The 25,587-nt window shown below is 44.5% G+C and overlaps 2 long non-coding RNA genes and 1 gene segment (V, D, J or C); 2 read left to right on the top strand and 1 right to left on the bottom strand.

Annotated features, from left to right (window-relative positions):
* LOC134470670 (uncharacterized) overlaps positions 1 to 14,016 on the bottom strand; it is a 28,765-nt gene extending 14,749 nt beyond the window's left edge. Inside the window, exon 1 of the long non-coding RNA XR_010039714.1 lies at positions 13,937 to 14,016. This is a non-coding gene — a long non-coding RNA (uncharacterized LOC134470670). The remainder of the gene's footprint in view (positions 1 to 13,936) is intronic.
* LOC111753989 (Ig lambda-1 chain V region S43-like) overlaps positions 1 to 16,428 on the top strand; it is a 600,738-nt gene extending 584,310 nt beyond the window's left edge. Inside the window, 2 exon segments of the V gene segment in view lie at positions 14,628 to 14,663; positions 15,973 to 16,428. Of these exon segments, the coding sequence occupies positions 14,628 to 14,663; positions 15,973 to 16,292 (356 nt within the window).
* Positions 4,007 to 11,835, top strand: LOC134470667 (uncharacterized). Of its 3 annotated transcripts, none has more exons than XR_010039708.1 (2): positions 4,007 to 4,974; positions 11,374 to 11,835. It is a non-coding gene; the product is annotated as an uncharacterized LOC134470667 (long non-coding RNA). The 3 variants fall into 3 exon arrangements; XR_010039709.1 differs by having other exon boundaries at positions 4,007 to 5,086; XR_010039707.1 differs by lacking the exon at positions 4,007 to 4,974 and adding an exon at positions 6,878 to 9,995.
* Positions 16,429 to 25,587: the final 9,159 nt, after the last annotated feature.

The raw sequence follows: 25,587 nt of genomic DNA, 5'->3' as shown, positions 1-25,587 counted from the left end.
CTGGGTAGGGATCTGGTGGGTGATGATTCCCCTGTGCTGGTGGAAACAAGTTCCCCAGCTGAACTAAAACTCAGGTGAGGTGAGTAAGTCACTCCCCTTGAATGCAAAGTTCAGAGAAGCATCTCAAACCTGATAATCAAGATAATGAAATATTTTATTTTTTAAATTGTCTTTGATATGTAATAATTGTACATAGTTATAAGGTACAAATGTGATATGAAAAGTCAAAAACAATGCCCGAAAAAGCTCATGATGAACTTTAGGATGTGACTTGCTTCACTGGCCTCTTTCAGGTCCTAACCATGATTCCAGGGGTGAAGCAGGTACTCGTGGGTACTGTAGTTCGGATCTGGAATGTTCTCCAAAAACCTGTGTGTTAGTATTGGTTCTCAGTCCATGGCACATTTATTGGGAAATAATGGAACATTTAAGAGGTAGGACCTAGGAGACAGTCTTCAGGTCACCCTAAGGAACAGCAGGGCCCTAGTGCCTTCCTCTGTTCTTCTCTCTTTTGCTTCCCAGCCATGAAATGAGCAGTTTTGCTCCGCCACATTCTCCTGACTGTGATGATCTGCCTGACAACAAGCCCCAACATAACAGGGCCAGCTGATCTTGGATTGAAACTTCCAAAATTGTGAGCCAAAATAGAACTTTTCTCTACATAAATTGATTATCTCGGGTATTTGTTCCAGAAATCTGATCAACACAGCAATAGTGTAGAACCAGAGTCCAGCCTCTGTTTGCCCTCCTCCCCACCTCTGAGGCCCATCCAGTTGGTCTCTGGCCTGCCCTGCTGAAGAGCTCAGAGCCTAGACAGACTGGCCCAGACTTCCCCAACCACTGGTCTCTGCTGCCACCTACTGGACCTTCTTCCCTGAGCTGTGCTTCTGGAAGCTGAATGGAAAGAAACCTTCTTTCTCTGTACCTCTGTTAATTCATCAGTAGAAGAAGTCAGAATATCTGCCAGGTCAGCTTGTTTGTGACAGCCACAGGAGGAACAAGTCTCTCCCCATTTCAATGGAGAGCTGAGGTGGGAACTGCCTACTTAGAACGAAAAGAGCTGGGATTTCTACAAGACAGCCCAGAGAGGGTTTAAGATCTTTAGAGCCAATCCCTGGCTCAGAATTCTTCTTTTTTAAAATTTATTTATTTTTAAAAAGGGTAAAACTAAACATAACAAAACAGAACAAAGCAGATCGGAAGAAAACAATGTAAGTGACAGATTTCAAAACAGACAACAGGAGATCTACAGGGGCTACCATAGTGTCTCTTGTTTTCTTCTAAATGGTTGTCTGTATCTTCACACACAATGAATTCATACAAAAAATAGTATAAAACTGATCAGAATAGAGTAATGAAGGCATTACAGGCCTTCAAAAACAGACAATATGAAAATTAACAATGGTAGCCATAATATCTCTTGTTCTCTTCGAAATATCTGTCCCTGTCTTCATGTATGTTGAGGTTAAACAATACAAAACAGACTAAAACCACTCTGAACAAAGAATAGAAGCCTTACTGGATTTCACAGCATGATACCCTAACCTTGGCTCAGAATGCTGACTCAGAACTTTTGTCATTCTCTGCTTTAGCCCCCTAAAGCTCCCTCTAGTGGAAAGATCAGTTTGTTGGTTTAAATTAGGAGACAGTGTGGAACAGGACACTGAGGATACCTGGACCTGTACAGAAGTGGCCACTACAGAGTCTATAGGGCTTGTGGGTGGGCAAAAGGACAGGGCTAGTCAGAAAGAGGTCAGGGGGTCCTTCTGATTTGGGAGCAGGACAAGAAAAACTCCTCAGCCTCAAGGTAGAAAGTTCAGGCTCCGGGCACACTGAGCAAAGTCACCTGGACCAAGATGATTCCTCTGCCTGGAAGTCGATCCAGCCCTTAGCATGTCTCAGAGAGGAATAGGAAGGACTTGGGGAGCCAGAACCATAGCTACATCATCTGGGGAAGCCCCAAGCCTTGGAAGATCCCCAGGGGCCACTCAGACCCGGATTTCCGACCGCAGACACCCTGAGAGAAAGTGGTCTGCGGTCAGACATCTGCCCAGAAGCCACGGCAGGTGCAGGGCTGGTGTAGGGAGGGGGGATACTGTGTTTAGGGACAGCCCCTACTTTCCCCCTAAGACTTGGGGTTGTCCCTGGAGGAAACCATAGCTTTTGGGTCCTGTGTAGTGGACTCTCACAGCACATGTGCTGGGGAGGGAGCAGCTGCAGCCTAGAGTCCCACCTTGGCCTATTTATATTCCCCATGTTAATGGGAACCTCACCGGTTAGAGGTGGGTGTGGGATTTACACCCCAACTAGGGAGAAGCTAGGTTGAATTGGAGGCTTCCCATGGCCTCCCCCTGTATCCTGTATGACAGTTCTTGGGGGACCCACCCCACATTACTGTTCAATGCCTTGATCATCTACAAGGTAAGGAATGTGTGGAATTTATTAGTAGAATCTAGCTCTCAGCACCCAAAGTTGCCCTCACAATTTTTTGGAGTAGAAATATCCAGCCTGGAGATCCTTGAAAACTGATCTGATGATGTAAGTCAAACTATTATGTCATGATCACTATCTTGACTCTCTCTCTGTCTCTCCCTCCTTTTCATGATCATCTTTATCTCAAAACTCGAAGAGTCTGAGCTTTTACCCTCCTTGCAAGCTAAAACATAAGCTGGCCACAGTTTCTTGAATGCTAGTGAAAGACAAAAACTGCCTCAAAAACAAAGAACAGTTTATCACTCACAGCCAGAGCAGTTGCCAGAATTAATGTCTTTTTTTGTACTAGTTTCACAGGGTTATGCAAAGAGGACCAGGTGACTTCCACATGCTTGAGTTTAAGGATGCAATATCCTATATATAGGATAGCAAGCATGCCTGCCCTCTGTCCAAAGGGAAATATTATCTCTATGTTCCACAGCTGCTCACTGTATAGACATCTTTTTTAAAAAAAAGAAAACCAGAGGGGATGCAATTGGAACCTTTGCTCAAGCGACATGCAGAAATATAGGGATCTGTGGTCAATTTTTTCCTGGCAACCATAAATTATATCAGTGAAATAAAATTTGAAGCTATTTGCCCATTACTGCATTCCATGAAAGTGGTGGGACTGATTTTCACCAAATCTAGCAGGAAATTTCATATCTGACTCAAAACATGGGCCAAGCAACTCTTAACCAAACCACCAGAGAGGACCTTTTTAGACCTGCTTTAATAAAAAAAAAAAATCAAAAGGCTTAGTGCTGTAGGTCTGAACTCACAGTAAAAATCTTGAAGTACAGTAGGTAACTATGGTTAACAATTTACTGTATATTTCAAAGTAGGTAGAAGGTTTTGGTTTGTTGCCTTTTATTTTCTCTCTCTCTCTCTCTCTCTCTCTCTCTCTCTCTCTCTCTCTCTCTCTCTCTCTCTCTCTTTTCTAAAGATTGATATCTCACTGTGTTGCCTAGGCTGTTCTTGAATTCCTGGAATGGAACCACCCACCTGCCTCATCCTCTAGAGGAGCTTCGACTACATTTGCATGGCACCACACCCAGCTCAATACAACAGGGTTTGAATGTTTTCAACACAAAGAATTAATAAATGTTTGAAGTGATAAGGTTTGTTGGTTACCCCTGCTCTGGTCATTATAAATGGAATACTGCTCCATTAATATATATAATTATATGTCATTTAAAAATTAATATTTTTAGAAGATTTTTGTGACATAACAAACAACCTGAGTTGCAAGCATTTAACTATACTAGGATGTTTTTACAGCAAGAGAACAGAGCCTCATTGTAGTCCCCTGAGTGGTAGAATAAGGCCCTTTCACATCAGGTTATGGAGCCCCAAAGATCTCACACATTTTTATGATGGGCTTCCAGGGACATCAGATAGAACAAAAATGGATGTATCATACACAAAGCACACCCTTGTGCTATGTAACAACCAGGCTTCGGAGCCAATCCCCACCCTGGAACTTCTTTTTTTTTTGTCTTTTTCATTTTTATAGGTACCAGGGATCAAACTCACGACTGCCTGCTTGCAAAGCAGGCGCTTATGCCGCTGAGCTAAATCCTCCCCAGCCCACACCCTGGAACTTCTTGGTCCTCTGGCATTCCTATACTAGAGAATCTGCCTGAGCATCATTCTGCTCATCTTCAGGTGACTAGCTCTGAACAAAGTCACAATCTTACCACTACAACTCGCCTGAGAGATACACAGTCACTCTTTTGCAGGATCCTTGATGACTCCAGGTGGGATCTGGCCAGGCTTGACCAACTCACCAAGGTAGGGCTCATCCCAGAGTGCAGCATATAAGGATGGCTACAGCCTGGGAGACTGATTGGAAAGGCCCCATAATTGCCCTGTCCCCCTGAATTGAAGCCCTGGGAGATCCTTGTTGCACTGGGTCACTTGGCTGCTCTTCATAGCCTCTCCAGTCCCCTGAGAGACACTCCATACACTCACAGTGTCTTTGGGGAACCAGAAAAGGAGGGTGGTTCAGGTGTGCCCCACCCAGTACCCTAGGGGCATGGCTAGGCAGGTGGCTGCCCTAGGGAACAACTGAGCCCTGAATACTAACCACAGCAGGCCAGTTGGCAGCTGTATGTCTGAAAGAGACCTCCCGAGGTAATACCCTTGGCCTGGGCTAGGGCCACTTGAGGAAAGGGACCAGAACCCATCCAAGGTGAGGAGAGAGCTGTGCCACATGGAATCCTACACAATGGAGTAGCCACTGCTTCTGAGAGAGCAAGAAGGGCCCCTTAAGGATCCTACACCACAGGTCCAGCCAGAGGTGCCTGACTCTGATGGCAGATGATGCTAAGGGCAGGCCAAGTAAACCAGGAGACCCAGGAGTTGAACGCTGGCTCCAGGCAATGCAAGACCTTCCTGCTACTGGACCTGGCCATTAGCTTGCTGGAAGTACTCCAGTTCCAAGAAGCCTGATCCCAAACTCCGGAGCATCTCTTCCAGTCTGCAAAACCAGTGAGGCAGGTAAGGGACCTCGCCATGGGAAATGGACAAGAAAGAGAGAAGTAGAAGACCATGAAAGGAATCAGAAGGAAGGATTAACTCTAAAAGAGGAACCTGATACGCTGCTTAAAGTGTTGGTATTTGTCCATCGTGGCTTTGTTTGCATTGATTTTTATTTTTTAATGTTTCACTGAAATATTACTTATCCCAGTTATTTGCACCAAGGCTAATGCTTCACTCGTTCATAAACTATTACTGAGGGCCAGGCCTGGGCATGCTGCCTGCCGGCCTGATCTGGGAAAGCCTGTCCAACAGTAGGGACAGACCCACAGCCTGTTTGAGGAGCAATTAACAGGGAAGGAAGATGCTCCCTCTGTGGGTGAATTCCCAAGCTGATCCCGCAGGTCCAGGGATACTGGTTGGTGATGGTAGCCTCCAGCAAAGGTAGCATGCATGGAGAGGAAGGTGTAGGCACCCCAGTGCCAGGGGCTCCTTGAGCATGGGCAGGGACTTCAAGGGAGCTCCTGGCCTTTGTCCTGCAGTTCCGAAGGAAGTGTTGGAGCAACTTAAGTGTTTTGAAGAAATTGGTTACAGATCTCAACCTGATATAAAGCCGTGTTTGAGACAGGTGGAGAGAGGGAACAGCCATGTTCAGGGAGGTGGGGAGGAAGGAACACAGGCTCCATGGGGGAGACATGGTGACTAGATTCCAAGATTGCTGGGAAACTGGCAAGTGAATTAAATGCAAAGATTCAGGAGCACTGACTAGGGGGGACTGGACACTCTCATGGATTGTCTCTAAGCACTTAAGTGTAGCCACTGTAGCAATAGGAAACAAGTGTAAAATAAATTGTGTTTATCTAAAATGTATGATTCCACTTCTAGGGATTTATCCTGGGGTAGAGAGGGAGTGAAACCAAAGGTTTAAAAACCAGGACAGTTAACTCAGTATTAATGGAGAGGGGAAAGTGGAGAAACCTGGGCTGGGGATTTAGCTCAGCAGCATAAGCACTTGCACCTTGCAAGCAGGCAGTCGTGAGTTCGATCCCTGGTACCGATAAAAACAAAAAAAAGGGGGGGGGGGACCTTTGAATAGCCAGGAAAAGGGTGTGGAGGCACAGAACAGCACCTCCATCATAAAGAATCTTACACAAATCTACAAAATTCTGTTTCTGAAAAACAATATCTGGCATAAAGTTAATACTCAAAAAGGCTTTTTATTGTCACCAAAATAAAGACATCAGTTTCCTAAAACATGCTTCTGAAGCATCTCTGATATGGGGAAATCTATTTTTAAAAAAAATGCTTCCATTGTTTTTCTTAAGGTATATGTGCATTTTTGAAATATAGAACAATTCCAACAGTATATCTCTTGCTGGTGGGATTTCACTTAATTTTAATTTTAGCTTTTAGTATTCTGGTTTTATTAAAATGTTCACAAGAATTTTTTTCTTCAAAAATAATTGTAATTCAAAAGTAACACTTTATATAAATATGCATGTGCTTTTTGCATATATATATATATATATATATATACACACACATAAGCACAGAAGTATATAAAGAGTATACAAACATCTTTTAACATCTCTCACTTCTTTCCCCCAAAGCCTATTTCCTGGAGATGACCAGTCATGTTGCTCTATGTACTTAGACTTTTTTCTTTGTATGTGTCCCTGAAGACACACACATACATAATTGGTGTTGAAATTCTATTTTCAAAAATCAATCCATACTCTGCATTTCATCCTGCAACTAGCTTTTTAAATAACCTGTTACTGACATTTTTTATATTAGCCCATAGATATCTACTACCATATTCAGATAAATGGCTTTATAAGCAAAATTTGGATGAATCAGAATTTTGTATTCATTCACTTATTAATGGACATTTAAGTTGTTCCCACTAAAGTTATACAAGTAATCCCCTAATAGACATTCCCATTTGTGTGGGGGGGGGGGTGGGGGGGTAGGTAGGTCACACACACAAATGTGTTTAACAGGATAGAGGTTTAAAAGTGACATTTCCTGGTCTTAGAGAACACTTTTTCAAATTTTAAAGGTAATTCCCATAATTCCCCCAATAGGCTGTTCCAGTTTACACTTAGACAGTGAATGACAGTGCCCTCTCTCCTGCATCCTTGCCTAAAATATGATGTTTTTATCTTATTTTATGTTGCCTGGGTGTTGAGCAAAAATAAGATGTGATTGTTGTTTCATTATTTATTTGATGAAACTGTTTACACTTCCATGTGCTGTACTGACTGATTTTGTGCCTCTGTCACTTCACGGCCTCCTTGTCCATTCAGTTGCTCGGATTGTCTGTATCTAAGATGTTCTTAGTCTACTTGAAATATTAACCCCTTGTTTAGTTTATATGTTGCAGATTTTTCCCTGATCTATTTTATGTCTTTTGTTGTTGGGGTCTTTCACCATAAAGCATGCATTAATTTTCTATGTGTCATATTGGTTTAATATTTTCTTTATGCTTTCTGTAATTTGGGCCATACATAAGAAAATCCTTTTATTTCAATATTATGAATCATTTTCCTATTGTACTCCTATTATTTTGATGCTTTGTTCTGTGATTTTTTAACTTTATCTGAAGTTTATTTTTGTGTATATAGAAATATAATCTTACTCATTTTCTAAATAAAAAGCCAATCACATTTTAATTATAAATGTCATATCAAATGCTAAATGACTGATTTATTGAATTCTCTCTGTGGTTCTCTTGATCTGATGTTTTATTTCTACATTGTTCCACCCTGTTTATTTAGCTTTAAAGCATGTGCTGGTACCTGGTAGAGAAAGAATCTGTCATTATTACTATTTTCTAGAATATTCATGTCTATTAGCCATCATTCTTACTATTGAACTTTACAATGAATCAATTACCTAATTATGAAAAAATCATTCTTTTGCTATTGTGCTTAAAATTTCATGGAATGCATGATTAATTTGAGAACTCATGTATTTATAATATTCAGCATTTTCAGCCAAGAACACAACATCCTCTCAATTCACTCACTTTTGTGTCTACTAGTAGAGAAATGTTATATTTTACTCATGTAAATCTTGTACATTTTATGTTGTTTACTTAGAGGATATCTTTAACATAATTTTACTGAAGTTGTAAATTTCCCACCAATTTCATATCCTAAATGGTTGCTGCTTAGGTAACAAAAAACTTGTTAACTATTATACTGAGAAATTTTAATTCTTGAATGAGTTCTAATGCTTCTTCAACTTATTCTCTTGACTTTGTTTGTTTGTGTTGACTTTAGTAAACTCACTTGCAACAAACATTTCATCTCACTTCATTGGCTGGGATCTGTGGAATTTGTTGACTATTGAAAGTACGTGTAATCAAGCTCGCCTTATCTCAGAATTAAATGTTTGCCTTTATGCTTGGAGTTTGTTACAAATTTTGGAACATACTCTTTAATGAGTTGAGGAAATTTCCTTTAATAACAACAAAACATGGCATGTTTGTTGTCTTTATTCAGAAACAGGTGTTGGATTTATATTGCTATTTTATTAAATTCTATGTCAAGGGTCTTTTGTGCCTTTTTAAGTACAATAGCCAATTATTGTGCTGCTAAGGTAAAAAAAGTTGCTGTTTTCAATGCAATATGTATTTTTCTAATGTTAATAAATTGCCTTAGAGATAAAAATCAGGTTCCTTCCATCATCATTTCTGCCTTATGGTGAGACTTGAGTGCTTTTTCTTTTTCCTTTGGAGTATTTTGATGTTGTGTTATGTTGTGTTGTGTTGCATTATCTTGTGTTGTGTTAGACTGTCTCGGATACAGAGGGTGATTCAGTAGTGGTAACACATTCTGCAGTGACTCCAGGTCTCTGGCTTGGAAAGAAATTATTGAAATGAGGACAGTATAGAAGATCAATTTTTCAGAGAAATGAATTTGAGGTTCCAGTGGGATGTTCAAGCAGAGATAGGTTCAAAAGTCAAGATAAGGAGAAGGGTCAGGATTGTAAATAGGGATCTAGAATCTCTGGATAACAGTAGAAGTGCACAGAGAGAGTAGGGTACAGAGACAGTGGAGAAAGTACAGGGAAAGAAAACTCAAGTGTTGATCTCAGAGTCAGCAGCCATGCATGGGCCAATGAGAAAGAGAAACTAGGGGAGCATGAGAGTAGGTAGCCTCAATCACCAAATAGAGTAGTATGACCAAAAATGGCAGAGACATCTTAGTAGCAAGGAAGAACTGCAGATTTGACTGGAATAAGGATCTTAACTTGAGAAACTTCAGGGAAATATGGAATGAGAGATAGAGAAATCCTACCATACACCAGCATGCACAACACCTAACTTCACCTCTGCTGACTCAGTCCTCTTTTACCTGGTATAGATGGGTGCTTAATAGCCACTGTTGGGTGAATAGATGGATAAATGAATGGGTATGTAGGAAAAAAGACAATCAAACAGGCAGATGAATGCTGGATAGGTAGAAAAGAAATAAGTAAACAGACAGATGAATGGGTGTATAGATGGGTAGATAAGCAAATAGATGAACAGATGACTATACAAGTGGATGGATGGATAGATGGATGGATGGATGGATGGATGAATAGATTGGTAGATAAATTAATGGAAAGAGTGATCTGAGATACCAGAGAAGTTTTATGAATGAATGTACCTGAGTTACATTTCCACAAATGGAAATGAAAGTGGAGGAGTTTCCATGTAGTAGTACCTTGGGTCAGAGATTTACCTAGCACCTATTAGGGACCTCTCCTTTCTGATGGGAGCTTAGGGTTGTTGTCAGCACTAACAGCTTCATAGGAGAGGGGATGCATATGGCAATGGGTAGTGCCTGCCTGGAAAAGGAAACAGGTCTCTGGGGGGCAGGCCATCCCCTCCCCCCAAACACTGCTGAGGACACAGCCCCAGCCGTCATGCCTGGTAGATTCCCACTCGGGCCTGGCCCCACCCCCAGATGCTAGCCCCACAGGTTTTGGTCCGAGCCTCTGTCACTGTGGTTATGTGTTCAGCCATGGAACCTAGCTCACCATCCTAGGTAAGTGGTTCTCATGATCCTTCTCAGCTTGCCCTATTCCTTTTCTTTCTGGTGAAAGTCTGTTTTCTGTTTCTGGGGGTGTATTCCTCTCTGTCTCTGAGCCTGGAGAGGTGGGTGGTCCTAGGATAAACAACAGAAAGGGTGTTACCAGTCAGATATGGCCTGTTATGGAGAATTTAGATGGAAACTGTTTAGATATTCCCTTCATATAGGACAGGTGCCCAAGTAGGGTCAGGGAACAGGCCTGGCAAGGGGTACTCAGTGGCTGTAGAGACTGTCTCTAAAGCCTCCAGAGCCTAAACTGAGAAGTGAGTGCTTAGTCAGACAAGGAGTACACAAGAGGCCCACGGTCATGCCTGGAAGTTACTCTCAGTAGAGATAAAAAGAGAGAACTCACTTTCTCTAGGTTGCACTCTCCAGTCCTCTGCTGGTGATGAGGACACAGGGATGCACAGAAGTAGATCAGATTATATGAGGTGACCAGAGCCCAACATGGTCATCAGAAAGGAGAGGCCCATAGGTCAGACACTTGTCTGTTCTGGAGCCCCTTAATCTTGAACTCCAAGTCTCACTTGCTCATTAAAGACTCCTGGCTCCTTCAAAAAACACATTAGGCTCAAGAGATGAGTAACAAGTTACTGAGATAGGGGTTTCAGAAATTACTTAACTCCAAGGTAAAGTCAACATTCATCAGAAGCTACTGGGACATGGGAGAAGCTTCTGTGCAACACTGTCTGGAGGAGCAGCCCCACAGACACAGCCGAGGCACACTCCTATGATCAGATCAATGGGTATGCAGGATATAGACAAGAACTAAAAGACTCCTGGCTTGTTGAGAAAGAATATGTAGCTTACCAGGAGACCAGATTTTGGTAGAAAAAAGCTACAATATCTGGAGAACAGAAGATGCTGAGAACACTCTCAGGTACTGAACATAGATGCAGAGTCTCCCAACAAATTCCAGACCTAATTGCAAGGATGCTTATAAACATTCTGAGCAGAGATGAGGCACTGGACGGGAGAAAATGACGTGCATTGGAGGCATTGACTGGGGTGAAGTGCCAGAAGCTAAGGGCAAGATTCTAAAACCAGATTTCAGACATTAAACAGGAAAGATGACAGAATACCTCGGTTAGAGACAGCAAACTAAGGCTGCAGAGGCTGCCAAAGGAATGGACTGGGACTGGGCATCTGAGAAAAGCAACTTGGGAAGGATTTCAGGAAAGGTCAAAGGGGGGCTAGTATCTAAGGATGTTGGGTAGTCAGTGGAGGAAGCTGTCAAGATAGACAGATCATCTCAATAGGTCAAATACAGAAAGTTTCTGTAAATGGATCCAAATATCTACTTCACCTTTGCTGACTCACATTCCTCTTGTAGTGGCACAGGTCAGCCCAAGTCTGCCCCCACAGTCAGCCTGTTCCCGCCCTCCTCTGAGGAGCTCCAGGACAACAAAGCCACAGTGGCATGTCTCCTGAATTCCTTCTACCACAGCTCCATGAAGGTCAACTAGAAGGCAGATAGCACCACCATCACACAAGGCAAGCAGAACACACAGCCTTCAAAACAGAGCGACAACATATACATGGCCAGCAGCTATCTGACCCTGACTCCCGACCAGTGAAGCTCGCACCGGAGACGCAGCTGCCAGGTCGAACACGAGGCAGACAACGTGGAGAAGAGTGTGGCCCCTTCAGAGTGTTCCTAGGACCCCTACCTCAGCCTCTCTTCTGGGGGCTGATGTAGAAGGACTCTGAGTAACAGTCCCCTTTGCTGCCCCTCCCACTCCTGACATTCTCTTTGAACCATTATTGCTCAATAAACTGTCCCTTGTGGATCAGAGATCAGTTTTGTCTCATTTCTTTCACTTGTGACTTCATTTTCAAACACCTCACGGTCCTCCAGTAGGAAAGTGGGTACCACTTGAACCATTGTATGGTGCATCACCATGGAAATGCTCATCTAGACATCTCTTACCCTAAATCTCCACTGTATCCCAAGGTGCCTGATTACAACTCATGTGTCTCATGTGTTCCTCAATTGACATTTCCTCCACAAGGACGCAATCTCCATTCATGCAATATTTCCCATAAGTCATTGGTAACCAGTCACTCCTCTACTTTGAAGGGTCATTACTCTGGGGTAGAAGCAGTTCCCATGTGACAAGCCACCTCACAGTTGACTCATCCCTCTCACTCCTAAGTTAAGTTCCATTAGAGGGTAGGAATGGGATACAGCAGAGTAAACTGTTTCTGCCATGGGGCCCTGCTATGGGAAGAGAAGGGGGACCACTAGGAGGGAAGGTAGCTGGCCATAGGACCAAAAAAGAGGGAAATTAACAGGGTCTCAGGAGCCCTGTTTCAGGCTAGAGGCAGAAATGTGGAGAATTCAAAGAAGGCACGTGAGACCAAGCAAAGGATTTTTCAGGAAAAGAGCCTTCTCGTTCAGCTTTCATCTGAGGGATCTAGTCAGGAGATCACTTATCAATTAAGGGGTCCAAAGTTTCCCATCAAAGGGAACTATGGGAAGGCACTGAAATTGGAACCTGCCAGTACATTTCTCAGGCTGTCAGGGTGAATGCTAGCTAAGTGAAGATACACAATAATTCTGGGGTCGAGACACAGTCATGTGAAGAAGCCCAGTGTGCCCATCATATGTTAACCATCTCCTTCTCTTGTGGGCAGTCTCTACTTGTCTGAAAGAGACCAGTGTTTCACACAGCTGTTCAGGGAAACGTGGTCTGAGGCAGAGGCACACAGAGATGATCACTGTATGTCCAGATGGATGTGCATCAGGTCCCCATACAAGGTTACCAGTACCCTGAGGCTGTGAATTCATCCATTAAAGAGCAGACCACTAAAGCCAGAAAACAAGATGAGATCACTTATGATTGGATCATGGCTACAGCCAGGTGAGGATCAGGCTGCATGACAAGGAAACAATGAGTAAAATCAAGCAAAGGAGAAAACAAACCAATCTAGGCACAGAATAGACATCCATTCATTATCTGAGGGAGGCTGTGTGAGAGTCAGGGCTGCACACAACGACTAGACTTGGGGCAGGGTTAGACAAGACCATGGCAGGGCGACTGTGTCAAGAGAGTTTCAGAAACAGTCCAGCTTTCAGGAAGCTGCAGACCCAGACCTCGATCCCACTAGCCCAGACTCAACCACTCTCATGTGATTGACACACCCCTATGTGTACTGTCAGCCTAAGGTCAAGACACACACTCACGCTTCTGTGCGGGGTGACCCCCTATATGTACGGCCTGAGTGCTATTTCTCAGTCTCTGGGCTAGCAGGGCTCACTGACTGCCATCTCTGTGCATTCAGCTTTCTAGCCATGTGGTAGCTGTGTTCATCAGAACTGACAAAGAGCTAGGCCCAGGCACAGACAGGACATGAAAGGACAGGGAACACTTCAGTAATAGCAGAGAAGACGATAGGTCCCTTCCATGTTTGTTATGGCCAAGAGTTCACCACGCCCAGCCTCTCAATCAGAAAGCAAGTGAGGGCTTCAAATGTCCCTTAGCACTTGTCTGACACCAGGTCACAAGTCTGAAAGCTCAGACCACACAGAACCACAGTACTGCACCCGGGATCACTTAACAGGATCCATTCTGTAATCAAGTACTGAACCAAGACAAAGTTCTCCTTGACTTTATCATAAACATCTACATTGGAAAAATTTCAAAACAAGCAAGAGATGGGGGAATACCAGAGTCTTTCATGGTGCCACCAACAGCTGTCAAAATAATGAACTTCTTTGATATTTTAATTCACCCACATCAGAATGACTGTTCTTTTACTCTGTACTTTGAACAAGTTCCAGATATCATTTCTTTTGGTTTGTTTGTTTGCTTGCTTTGTTTTGTGCTTGTTGTTTTATTTTGTTTTGTTTGGTGTTTTGGTATCAGCAATGGAACTCAGGACCTTGCACTTACCAGGGAAGGACTTGAACCACTGAGACTGTTCCCCAGCCAACATTGCTTCTTTCCATCTGAAATGTTCCACTGCCTTCCTAGAAAGATGATGACATAACTACAATATGATTTCCAAATCTGAGAACAAATTACCAGTAATAACTTAGTATGTAAATAAACAAAGTTTCCACAAATATCTTAAGAGTCTTAGGTTGGTTTACAGTGTTATTTAATTGTGAATATCCCTTTCTGGGTAGAAGATGAAATGACACGTCAAATTGTCTTTGCTGCAGATGTTCTCAGCCTGATTTCCCCTGCTAAAATTCCCAGCCCACTTTCCTAGCTCCTTGCCAGATGGGTTCTCCAGAAACCAAGCTGCTGGCCCCGGGAATGTCGATGGTCACTGCACGGAACATGCACTTAATACACTGAGCCTGAATGCTTCCCTCTGCTTCTCCTTTTCCTTCAAAGTAGTTCTTCCACAGAGAGGGTGAAAAAGGCACAGGTAGATTCCAGGGAGGCCATTCATTTACCAGGACAGGGGGCTCCTCCAAATGAAGCATTATGCCCTGAGGCATCTCCCAGTGAGGTTTCCTGACAGTCATGCAAGACACACCAGTCCAAGGGAGGCTGCTCCCAGCACAGCTGCAGCTGGGGGTCAGGGAGGGGCAAGATCGGGAGAGGTTTTTGCACCAGTCTGTATCACAGTGTTGGGTGTTCGGTGGAGGCACCAAGCTGACCGTCCTAGGTAAGTGACCCCTTCTCCTTCTCTCTTGGTGCACCCATGATTTGAGATAATTTTCTGCTATTTTGTGAGCTGCTTCTGTGCTTACTCTCAGCCTGGAGCAAACTTTCTCCCTGCATTTTGGCAGTGATTGCTGACCACTTCTCTCGGTGTTAAGACCTTCATGGTTGTGTTAGCTGGTCATCAGCACTCCTTCCTGTATCACCTCAGTAGAAGGGACTGAATGGTTTGACCAGCTAAGACTCATATTCCTCTGTTGGTCTGTCTGTCTGTCTGTCTCTCTGACTGGCTATCAGTCTGGATGTCTGTCTCAGTAGGTGGGTATCTCAGAAATACAATTTTCTGCCATCCTTTGTTTAATATGTGTCTAGTTGTCTAGCTAATGAATTTTCCCCAGTGAGATTTCTGAAAGGGTTTTCTGTAAAAAACAGAAAAAAAGGGGCAGTGAAGTTTTAAACACTGGTGAATTTAGAAAGACTTAGCACACTAAGAGCAGACTTTATGAAACCTCAGGTTAGAGGCTTCATCTGGTCCTCCTGTGCTGGCAGCTAAAGAGCCAGGATCAGGAACAAGGTGACAGATGCAAGTGATCCCAAAGCCTCATGGGGATCAGAACTCTGAGCCCACCTGGAAATTGAGAAACTTAGCAGAAAGATGGGAGAATGCTCTAGACTTCAGGAAGCAAAAAAAGAAGTTATAAAAGAAAAGGATACAATGGGGAAGTTTGCTTCTCGAGCTCTGTGAGATACATTTCTCAGAAGAACCTGTCCCTGAGTTTACCCATGAATAGATGCCAGCTATCCAATCTACAGTTTTATCTCTCGCTCCCTCTATTTCACTCTCTGTGTACCCTCAATACAACTCACAACCACACACTTGGCAGACACGTGACTCATATTTAGACAGGATTTAGGGACATCTTGCTCAGAGATGAGGTATTGGACAGGCAGAAAATGAGCCCAACAAAACTCATGATCTAGATGAAGTCCTACAAACTAAAGGCAAGATTCTCAATTCAGACTCCCGAGAGCAGAAAGGACATATCACAGCCTGCTCAGATGACATCCAGGAAACTTAGGCTGCAGAGACTACCAGAGGAAGGCAGTGGTCCTGGTCATCTGAGACAGGCAACTTAGAAAGGGCTTCGGAAAAGGCCAAAGACTGGCTGATATCTAAGGATGTTGGGTGGTCTGTGGAAGGGATGTGAAAGGAGACAAGTGGTCTCAATAGGTCAATCACAGAGAGTTTCTGTAGATGGATACAAATATCTACTTCACCTTTGCTGACTCACATGCCTCTTGTATTGACACAGGTCAGCCCAAGTTTGCTCCCACAGTCAGCCTATTCCCACCCTCCTATGAGGAGCTCCAGGACAACAAGGCCACAGTGGTGTGTCTCCTGAATTCCTTCTACCCTGGCTCCGTGACAGTCAACTGGAAGGCAGATGGCAACATTATCACCCAAGGTGTGCAGACCACACAGCCTGCCAGACAGAGCGACAACAAATACATGGCCAGCAGCTACCTGACCCTGACTCCCGACCAGTGGAGGTCTCACCAGAGAGTCACCTGTCAGGTCACACATGAGGCAGGCAACGTGGAGAAGAGTGTGGCCCCGTCAGAGTGTTCTTAGCACCCCAAACTCAGGCTCTCCTCAGGGGGCTGAAGTAGAAGAACTCTAAGGAAGAGTCTCTTTGCTACCCACCCCCCACTCCTGACTTTCTCTTTGAACCCATTATTGCTCAATAAACTGTCCCTTGTCAATCAGAGGTTCAGTTTTGTCTCATTTCTTTCATCAATGACTTCATTTTCAAACATTTCATGGATCTCCAGTAGGAAAGTGCGTACCACTTGAACCATTGCATGGTGGATCACCATGGAAATGCTCATCTTGACATCTTTTACCCTAAATCTACAATGTACCCTTGTGGCACCTGCATTATAACACATACCAGACATGTCTCATACACCCCTCAATTCTTAGCTCCTCCACTTGGACCCAATCTCCTCTCACACTGTATGTTCCCTGTGTGCTTGGTAACCAGTCATGATTCTACTCTGAAAAGCCATTTTTCAGGAGTAGAGGCAGTTCCCCTTTGAGATGTCACCTCCCAGTCACCCCATTTTTCCCATTTTTAGGGTGACTTTGCTGAGATGCTAAGACTGGGGTCCAGCACAGTAAACTGCGCCTGCATGTGGCACTATTATGGGAAGGGAAAGGAGACAACCAAGAGGGAAGGTAGCTGGCCACAGGACAGAAGTAGAAAAAAATTAAAGGGGCCTCAGGAGCCCTGTTTCAGGCCAGAGGCAGAAATGTGGAGGGAAGAAGCCACTTGAGGCCAAGCAAAGGATTTTGCAGAAAAACAGGCTTCTGTTTCTGCTTTTATCTGAAGGATCTGGGCAGGAGATCACTTACCAACCAAGAGGTCCAAGGTTTCCCCTCATCAGGAAATAACAGGAAGGCATGAAAATTGGACCCTGAAGTGTATTTCTCAGGCTGTCACAGTGAATGATAGCTATGTGAAGGTACACAGTAATTCAAGCATATTGAAACAGTCAGTATGAGGTAGACCAGAATGCCCACTGTATGTTGAACATGTCCTTCACTTTTGGGTATTAGGTAACTGCCACAAAGGGACCAGTGTTTCATGCAGCTGTTCAGAGAAAAGTGGCCTGAGGCAGACAAACACAGATATGATCACTGAATGTACAGATAGATGTGGATCAGGAACCCATACAAGGTTACCAGTACCATGAGGCTGTAATTTTACCATTTAAGGAGCAGACCACTGAAGCCAGTCCACAAGATGTGATAATTTATGATTGGATCATGGCTGTGACAGGTGGGGATCAGGGTGCATGACAAGGAAGGCATGAATGAAGTCAGGCAAAGGAAAAAAAGACACCAATCTAGACACAGAATGGACATCCATTCATTATCTGAGGGAGGCTGTGTGAGAGTCAGGGACAGACAACAAGGACTACAGTTGGGGCAGCGTTAGAGCAGACCATGGCAGGGTGACTGTGTCAAGAGAGCTTCAGAAACACTCCAGCTTTTAGGAAGCTGCAGACAAAGACCTCCATGCTATGGGCCAAACTGACCCAGTCTCGTGTGGCTGACACAGTCCTATGTGTCCCTTCAGCCTAAGATCAACACACACACTCAGGCCCCTCTGGGGGGTCACCTCCTACATGTACAGGACCTAGTTCTATTTCTCAGTCCTCTGGGCAAGCAGAGCTCACTGACAGCCATCTCTGTGCATTCAGCTTCTGAGCAACATGGTATCTGCATTCAGCAGAGGTGATGAATAGCCAGGCCCAGGCATGGACAGGACGTGAAAGGAGAGGGAACACTTCAGTAATAGCAGAGCAGAAAAATAGATAAGTCTCCTTCCACGTTCATGATGGCCATGAGCTCACAACCTCCAGCCCCTCAATCAGAAAGCAGATGAGGGATTCAAATATCTTCATACATAACTGACACCAGGTCACAAGTCTGAAATCTCAGACCACACAGGACCATAGCACGGCTCCCGGGGTCAGTTACCAGGATCCATTCTATGAGGTATTGATCCACGATAAATTTCCTTTTGAAACTATCATAAATTTCTACATTGGAAAATTTTCAACACGACCAAGAGAGAGGGAAATAACAAAGATTTCAATGGTGCCATCAAATTTAACAAATTTTTTATTTATTTTGCTACTTTAATTCACTCAGAATGACACCTCTTATTCTTGATACTTTGACAAATCTGCCAGACATCATTTCTTTCCACTTGGAAGTATTTCACTTCCTCTGGATAGATGACAGCGTAACTATAACATGATTGTCATACCTATGGACAAATTATCAATAACAAGTTAATATACAAATAATCCAGCTCTGCACAAATGTCTCACATGTCCTAAGGGTCTTCATTGATTGTGTTTGTAGTGTTGTTTCTCTGTGGATGTAACTTTCTGGGTAGGAAGATGATATGGTATTTCAAAAGGTCTCGATGCCAGTGATCTAGACCTGATGTCACCTGTTAAAATTTCCAGCCTGCTTTCACAGTTCATTGCCAGGTGGGCTTTCCAGAAACCAAACAGGAAGTCTTGGGAATGTCCAAGGTCACTGCACAGCCCTCAACTTCAGTGAACTCTCCCCACATGGTGCTCTCTGCTTCATCTTTTCCTTCAAATTGCTTCTTCCTTAGACAGGACTAAAAATGTACAGGGAAATTTCAGGGAGGCCATCGGTTTACCAGGACAGGGGGTTCTTCTAAGACAGTCACTATGTACATGTGTTATTTCAGAGTGACTTTACCTATAGTCATGCAGGACACACAAGTCCAAGGGAGGCTGCTCCCATCGCAGGTGCAAATGGGGGACTGGAGGGGGGAGGTGCACAAGGCCAGCAGAGGTTTTTGCAAAAGTCTGTGTCACAGTGTGGCGTGTTCGGTGGAGGAACCAGGCTGACGGTCCTAGGTAAGTGACTCCTTCTCCCTCTCTCTTGCTGCTTCCTATCGTGTGACACAGTTTTCTGCTGTTTTGTGAGCTGCTTCTATGATGAATTTCACGCTTTGGGTTGATTTTAACACAGCACTTGTCTGTGGATACTGACTTCTTCTCTCACTGTTTAGCCCTTCATGTGTGCCTTAGCTGACCATAAGTACTCTTGCCCTCTCATTTCAGATGAAGGGACTCAACAGGATGACCAGCTAAGATTCATCTGCCTCCGTCTATCTCTCTACCTATCTATCTGTCAGTCTCTCTGTGTGTGTGTCAGTCTGTCTTTCTTACTTGGTATGTGTAGGAAAGATGTAGTTTGCTAGCCTCTTTCCTTGGCCATGTCTGCCTTTGTATCTGCGAGCTTTGTGTAGTGATCATTCTGATGATGTAGCCTGCAGTTTTATCACAGGAAAAACAGGAGAGAAGGGTCACTGAAGGTCTAAACTGCTGAATTCAGAAAGACTAGAACAGTAAGAACTAATATTATGAAACTACAGGTTAGAGGATACATCCAGTTCCCTGTGCAGGCCACTTAAAGATACATGATCAGGAACAAGGTGATAGGCAGAAGGGATCTCCATGCCTACACATGGATGAGAAATTTGAGCCAGCATAGGAAATAAGAAACAAAGAAGACAGAGAGGAGAAACCTCAGGACCTAAGGGAGACATGACAGGGGAGATTCAAAGCTACACAAGTTTGTTCTTGGATCTCTGAACACTACACTGCTCAGAAAGACAATTCCATCAGTTTACAGATGAGCTGGGGCCACATATCCAAGCCACAGGTCTGATACGACATGGGAGTTTGAAGCATCTTGTTCAGGGAGGACTCAAGGACAAGCCAAAGTGAACTTCACTGGAAGCCAGGCATGGGGTGAAGCCTGTCTTTTTGATGGGCAGGACACTGGGGCTGCAGAGGCTGCCAAAGGAAGAGTGACATCACTCTAGGCAACCTACTGGAAGGGTTTCTATAATGGTCTCATCTAGACTACTGTTTAAGGTACTTGAATAGTCCATAGGGGACGATTTCAAGGAACTCAAGATGATCACTATAGGAAGAGTCACAGAGACTTTGTGTGGGTGGATTCCAAACATTATTTTTACCTCTTCTGACTCACATTCCTCTTGTATTGGCACAGGTCAGCCCAAGTCTGCCCCCACAGTCAGCTTGTTCCCGCCCTCCTCTGAGGAGCTCCAGGACAACAAGGCCACAGTGGTGTGTCTCCTGAATTCCTTCTACCCCGGCTCTGTGAATGTCAGCTGGAAGGCAGATGGCACCACCATCAACCAGGGCGTGCAGACCACACAGCCTGCCAAACAGAGCGACAACAAATACATGGCCAGCAGCTACCTGACACTGACTCCCGACCAGTGGAGGTCTCACCAGAGAATCAGCTGCCAGGTCAAACACGAGGCAGGCAATGTGGAGAAGAGTTTGGCCCCTTCAGAGTGTTCTTAGCACCCCGACCTCAGCCTCTCCTCTAGGGGCTGAAGTAGAAGGACTCTGAGAAAGAGTCTCCTTTGCTACCCCATCTACTCCTGACTTTCTGTTTATACCAATTATGGCTCAATAAACTGCCCCCCTTTCAATCAGAACCACTGTTTTGTCTCATTTCTTTCATCCATGACTTCATTTTGAAACATCTCATGGCTCTCCAGTAGGAAAGTGGGTAACATGTGAATCATTGAAAGGTTTATCAGCATAGGAAGTCCTCAGCTAGACACCTCTCACCAGAAATCACTGTACTCCTGAGGCACCTACCTTGCAACTCACACGGGGCATGTCTCATATGTTCCTGCATTCTTACCTCATCCATAAGGACACAATCATCTACCATGAAATTTTGTCCAACATCCCTTGATAGCCACTCACAACACTATTCCTAAGGTCATGCTCTGGGATAGGAGCAGCTCCCATGTGAGATGTCACCTCCCAGTCACCCCTGCACTACTATTGCTCAAGTGAGTTCCCTCAGCTGGAAGGAATGGCATCCAGCACAGTACACTGTTCCTGCCAAATGGCCCTGCTAAGGGAAGGGAAGGAGTCCTGCAAGTGGGAAAGTAGCTGGCCATATTACAGAAGGAAAGACAAATTAAGAGAGTCAGGGGAGCCCCATTTCAGAAAAAACACAGAAATGTGGAGGAAAGAAGGCATTTGAGACTTAAAAAGGATTTTGCAGAAAAAATTCCTTCTATATCTGCTTTTGTCTGAGGGATCTGATCAAGAGATCATTTATCAGCCAAGGGATCAAAAGTTTCCTATCATCAAGGCTACTGGAAGGCGTAAAAACTGGAACCTGCAATTGCATTTCTCGGGCTTTCACAAAGAACAACGACGAATTGAAAATACACCATAATTCTGAGCTCAGGAAGCAGTCAATATGAGGAAGCCCTGCATGCACACTGTATATAGACTATCACCTTGAACTTTGAGCATTCTGTAACTACCAGAAAGAGACCAATGATTCATGCAGCTGTTCAGTGAAACATGGCTTGATCTGGAGGGACACAGAGGGAATCACTGTCTGTCCAGATCATGAGGATCGGGTTCAAGGTTGCTGGTTCTATAAGGCTATCATTTCATTCATTAAGAAGCAGATCACAAAAGCCATTGTGTAGGATGAGATTTATGATTGATTCATGGCCACAGCCAGGTGAGGATCAGTCTGCATGACAAGGAAGACATGAATAAAATCAAGTAGACGAAAGAGAATGGACATCCATTCATTATCTCAGGGAGGTTGTGTGAGACTCAGTGCCAGACACCAAGACTAGAGTGGGGGCTGGTGTACATTATATTGGCAGTGTGGCTGTGTCCCCAGAGCTTCAGGACAGATAGACTGCAGCTTCAGCCCAGCTTCAGGAAGCTACAGACCCAGACCTTAATCTCCAGGGGCCAAACTCACCAATTCTCATATGACTAACACTCGCCATGTGTATTGTCAGCCAAAGGTCCAGACACAATTTCAGGCCCCTGTCAGGGTGACCTCCAACATATGCAGGTCCCAGTAATATTTCTCAGTCCTCTGGTTAGCAGAGAACACTCACTGCAATCTCTGTGAAATCAGCTTCTGAGGAACATAATAGCTGTGTTCAGCAGAGCTAACGAAAAGCCAGGCAGTGTCACAGACAGGACTTGAAAGGAGACGAAACACTTCAGTAATAAAGCAGAGAAACAGATAGGTCTCCTTCCACATTCATGATGGCCACGAGCTCATAACAACCAGCCTTTCAATCAGAATGCAGATGAAGGCTTCAAGTGTCCCATAACACTTGTCACACAACAGTTCACAGGTCTGAAAGCTCAACACACAGAAGACCACAGAAGTGCTCTCTGGGTCAGTCACCAGCATCCATTCTGTAATCAGATATTGACCCAAGACAAAATTCCGCTTGAATTCATCACAAATTTCTACACTCAAAAATTTTCAACACAATCAAGGGACTGTGGAATGACAAATTCTTCTCTGGTGCCACCAATAGGTGCTAAATTAAGGAATTATCTTGACATTTTAATTCACCCACATCAGAAAGACTTTTTCTTTACTTGATACTTTGAAGAAAGTTATGTATTTCCACCATTCTTTAAGGAAATATTTTGCTTCCTCCTGGAAAAGGGAGAGCACAATTGGAATGTGATTGTAAAGCTAAAGCACAAACTATCAATAATAACATATAAATAATGCAGGGCTCCACAAATCTCTCCCAAATGTCCGAAGAGTCTTCATTACTTGGGTTAGCAGTGTGGTTTCTCTGTGGATGCACCCTTCAGGGCAGGAAGAGGAAATGACATTTCAAATTGTCTTTGCTGAGGGTGTTCTCATCATGATCCCACCTGCTAGAATTCCCAGGCCACTTTTGTTGTTCCCTGTCAGGTGGGCTTTCAAGAAACCAAGCCACTATTCCTGGGAATGCCCACATCACTGCACACCCCCTAGACTCTATGAACTGGCCCAACATGTTTCTTGCTGCTTCTCTCTTCTCTTCAAAGAAGTGGTTCCATAGAGAGAATGAAAAGCGCACAGGTGAATTTCAGGGAGGCCATTCATGTATTAGGAAAGAAGGCTCTTCGAAGAAAAGCACAGTGCATGGGGGGCATCTCACAATAACTTTCCCTACAATCATGTATGACACATAAGACAAATAGAAGCTGCTCCCAGCACAGCTGCAGCTGGGGGTCAGGGAGGGGCAAGGCCAGGAGAGGTTTTTGCACCACTCTGTGTCACAGTGTGATATGTATTCGGTGGAGGAACCAAGCTGACCGTCCTAGGTAAGTGACACTTTCTCCTCTCTTTGTGCAACCCATGATTTGAGATGATTTTCTGCTGTCTTGTGAGCTGCTGCTGTGCTGAGTCTCAGCCTGGGCTCAGATTTGTCCCTGCATTTTGGCTGTCGATGCTGACCTCTTCTCTGCCTGCTCAGAACTTCATGCTTGCCTTAGCTGGTCATGAGCACTCCTTCCCTTTCACCTCACGAGAAAGGTGCAGGATAGCCAGCTGAGGCTCATCTGTGTCTCTCTGTCTCTCTGTCATTTTCTCTGTGCATTGTCTGACTGTCTGTCTTATTTTCTGGGTGTGTGAGACAAGTAATTTTCCACCCGCTCCCCTTGGCCTTGTCTGTCGGTCTATGTGATGAGCTGGCTGATGATGTAGATTGCAGCACTATCATACAAGAAACAGGAGGAAAAGGGCACTGCGGGTCGGAATTTGTAAACTCAGAAAGACCTAGAACAATAACGGATGGTTTTACAAAATCACAGGTTAGAGGATATAATCAGTTCCCTGTGCTGGAAATTAAAGATCCAGGATCAGGAACAAGGTGAGAGGTAGAAGGGATGCCATGTCTACACACAGTTTAGGACTCTGAGCCAATTTAGGAATTAGCAAATATAGAATCAAGATGAGAGAATCCCCAAGACCTAAGGGAGCCAACAGGGGAGATTAAAAGATATACAAGTTTACTTCCGGGACTAAAATTGAGACAGCAGTTAGAAGCATCCTGTTCAGAGAGACAAACAGACAAGACAAAGTGAAGTTCACTGGAGCCAGGCTGAGGAAAACCTGGCATATTGCCAGGCAGGACCCTGAGGCAGCAGAGGCTGCCAAAGAAAGGATGGGCCACAGCACTCAAGGGATGCTAATCAGGAAGCGTTTCTGGAATGCCCCAAGCTGGGTCGCTCTTTAGGGATTGTGAGTGGTCCATTGAGGAGGATGTCAAGTTGCTCATGGTGATCACCATAGGAACAGTCACAGAGACTTTGTGTGGGTGAATTCCAAACATCAATTTCACCTCTGTTAGTTCATATGTCTCTTGTATTGGCACAGGTCAGCCCAAGTCTGCCCCCACAGTCAGCCTGTTCCCGCCCTCCTCTGAGGAGCTCCAGGACAACAAGGCCACAGTGGTGTGTCTCCTGAATTCCTTCTACCCCGGCTCCGTGACAGTCAACTGGAAGGCAGATGGCAGCACTATCACCCAAGGTGTGCAGACCACACAGCCGGCCAAACAGAGCGACAACAAATACATGGCCAGCAGCTACCTGACCCTGACTCCCGACCAGTGGAGGTCTCACCAGAGAATCAGCTGCCAGGTCGAACACGAGGCAGGCAATGTGGAGAAGAGTTTGGCCCCCTCAGAGTGCTCCTAGGACCCCGACCTCAGCCTCTCCTCTAGGGGCTGAAGTAGAAGGACTCTGAGAAAGAGTCTTCTTTGCTATGTCCCCCACTCCTGACTTCGTTGACCCGATTATTGATCAATAAACTGCCCTTGTGGATCAGAAGTTCAGTTTTGTCTCATTTCTTTCATCCATGACTTCATTTTCAAATACCTCATGAATCTTCAGTAGGAAAGTGGGTACCACTTGAACCATTGTATCATACATCACTATGGAAATGCTCATCTAGACATCTTTACCCTAAATCCACACTGTATCCCAAGGGACCTGACTTAACACTCACACCAAGTCTGTCTCATGTGTTCCTCAATTGATATTTCCTCCACAAGGACGCAATCTGCATTCATGCAGTATTTCCCATATGCCACTGGTAACCAGTCACTCCTCTACTTTAAAGGGTCACTGGTAACCAGTCACTCTGGGGTAGAAGCAATTCTGCTCTGGGGTAGAAGCAGTTCCCATGTGACAGCCCACCTCCCAGGTGCCTCACCCACTCCCAGTGCTAAGGTAAGTTCCTTTAGTGGGTAGGAATGGAATCAGGCAGAGTAAACTGTTTCTGCCAAGGGGCCCTACTAGGGGAAGAGAAGGGGGACCAGTAGGAGAGAAGGTAGCTAATCATCAAACAAAAGAAGAGGGAAATTAAGAGGGTCTCAGGAGCCCTGTTTCTGGCTAGAGGCAGAAATGTGGAGACTTCAAAGAAGGCACGTGAGACCAAGCAAAGGATTTTTCAGGAAAAGAGCCTTCCCTTTCGGCTTTCATCT

This window comes from Cavia porcellus, unplaced genomic scaffold (assembly GCF_034190915.1).
Source record: "Cavia porcellus strain 051 isolate PalLab524CR breed Dunkin Hartley unplaced genomic scaffold, mCavPor4.1 scaffold_16, whole genome shotgun sequence".
Classification (NCBI taxonomy): domain Eukaryota; kingdom Metazoa; phylum Chordata; class Mammalia; order Rodentia; family Caviidae; genus Cavia; species Cavia porcellus.
The sequence above is the reverse complement of the archived record's forward strand: the minus strand, read 5'-3'. Positions and strand labels throughout refer to the sequence as shown.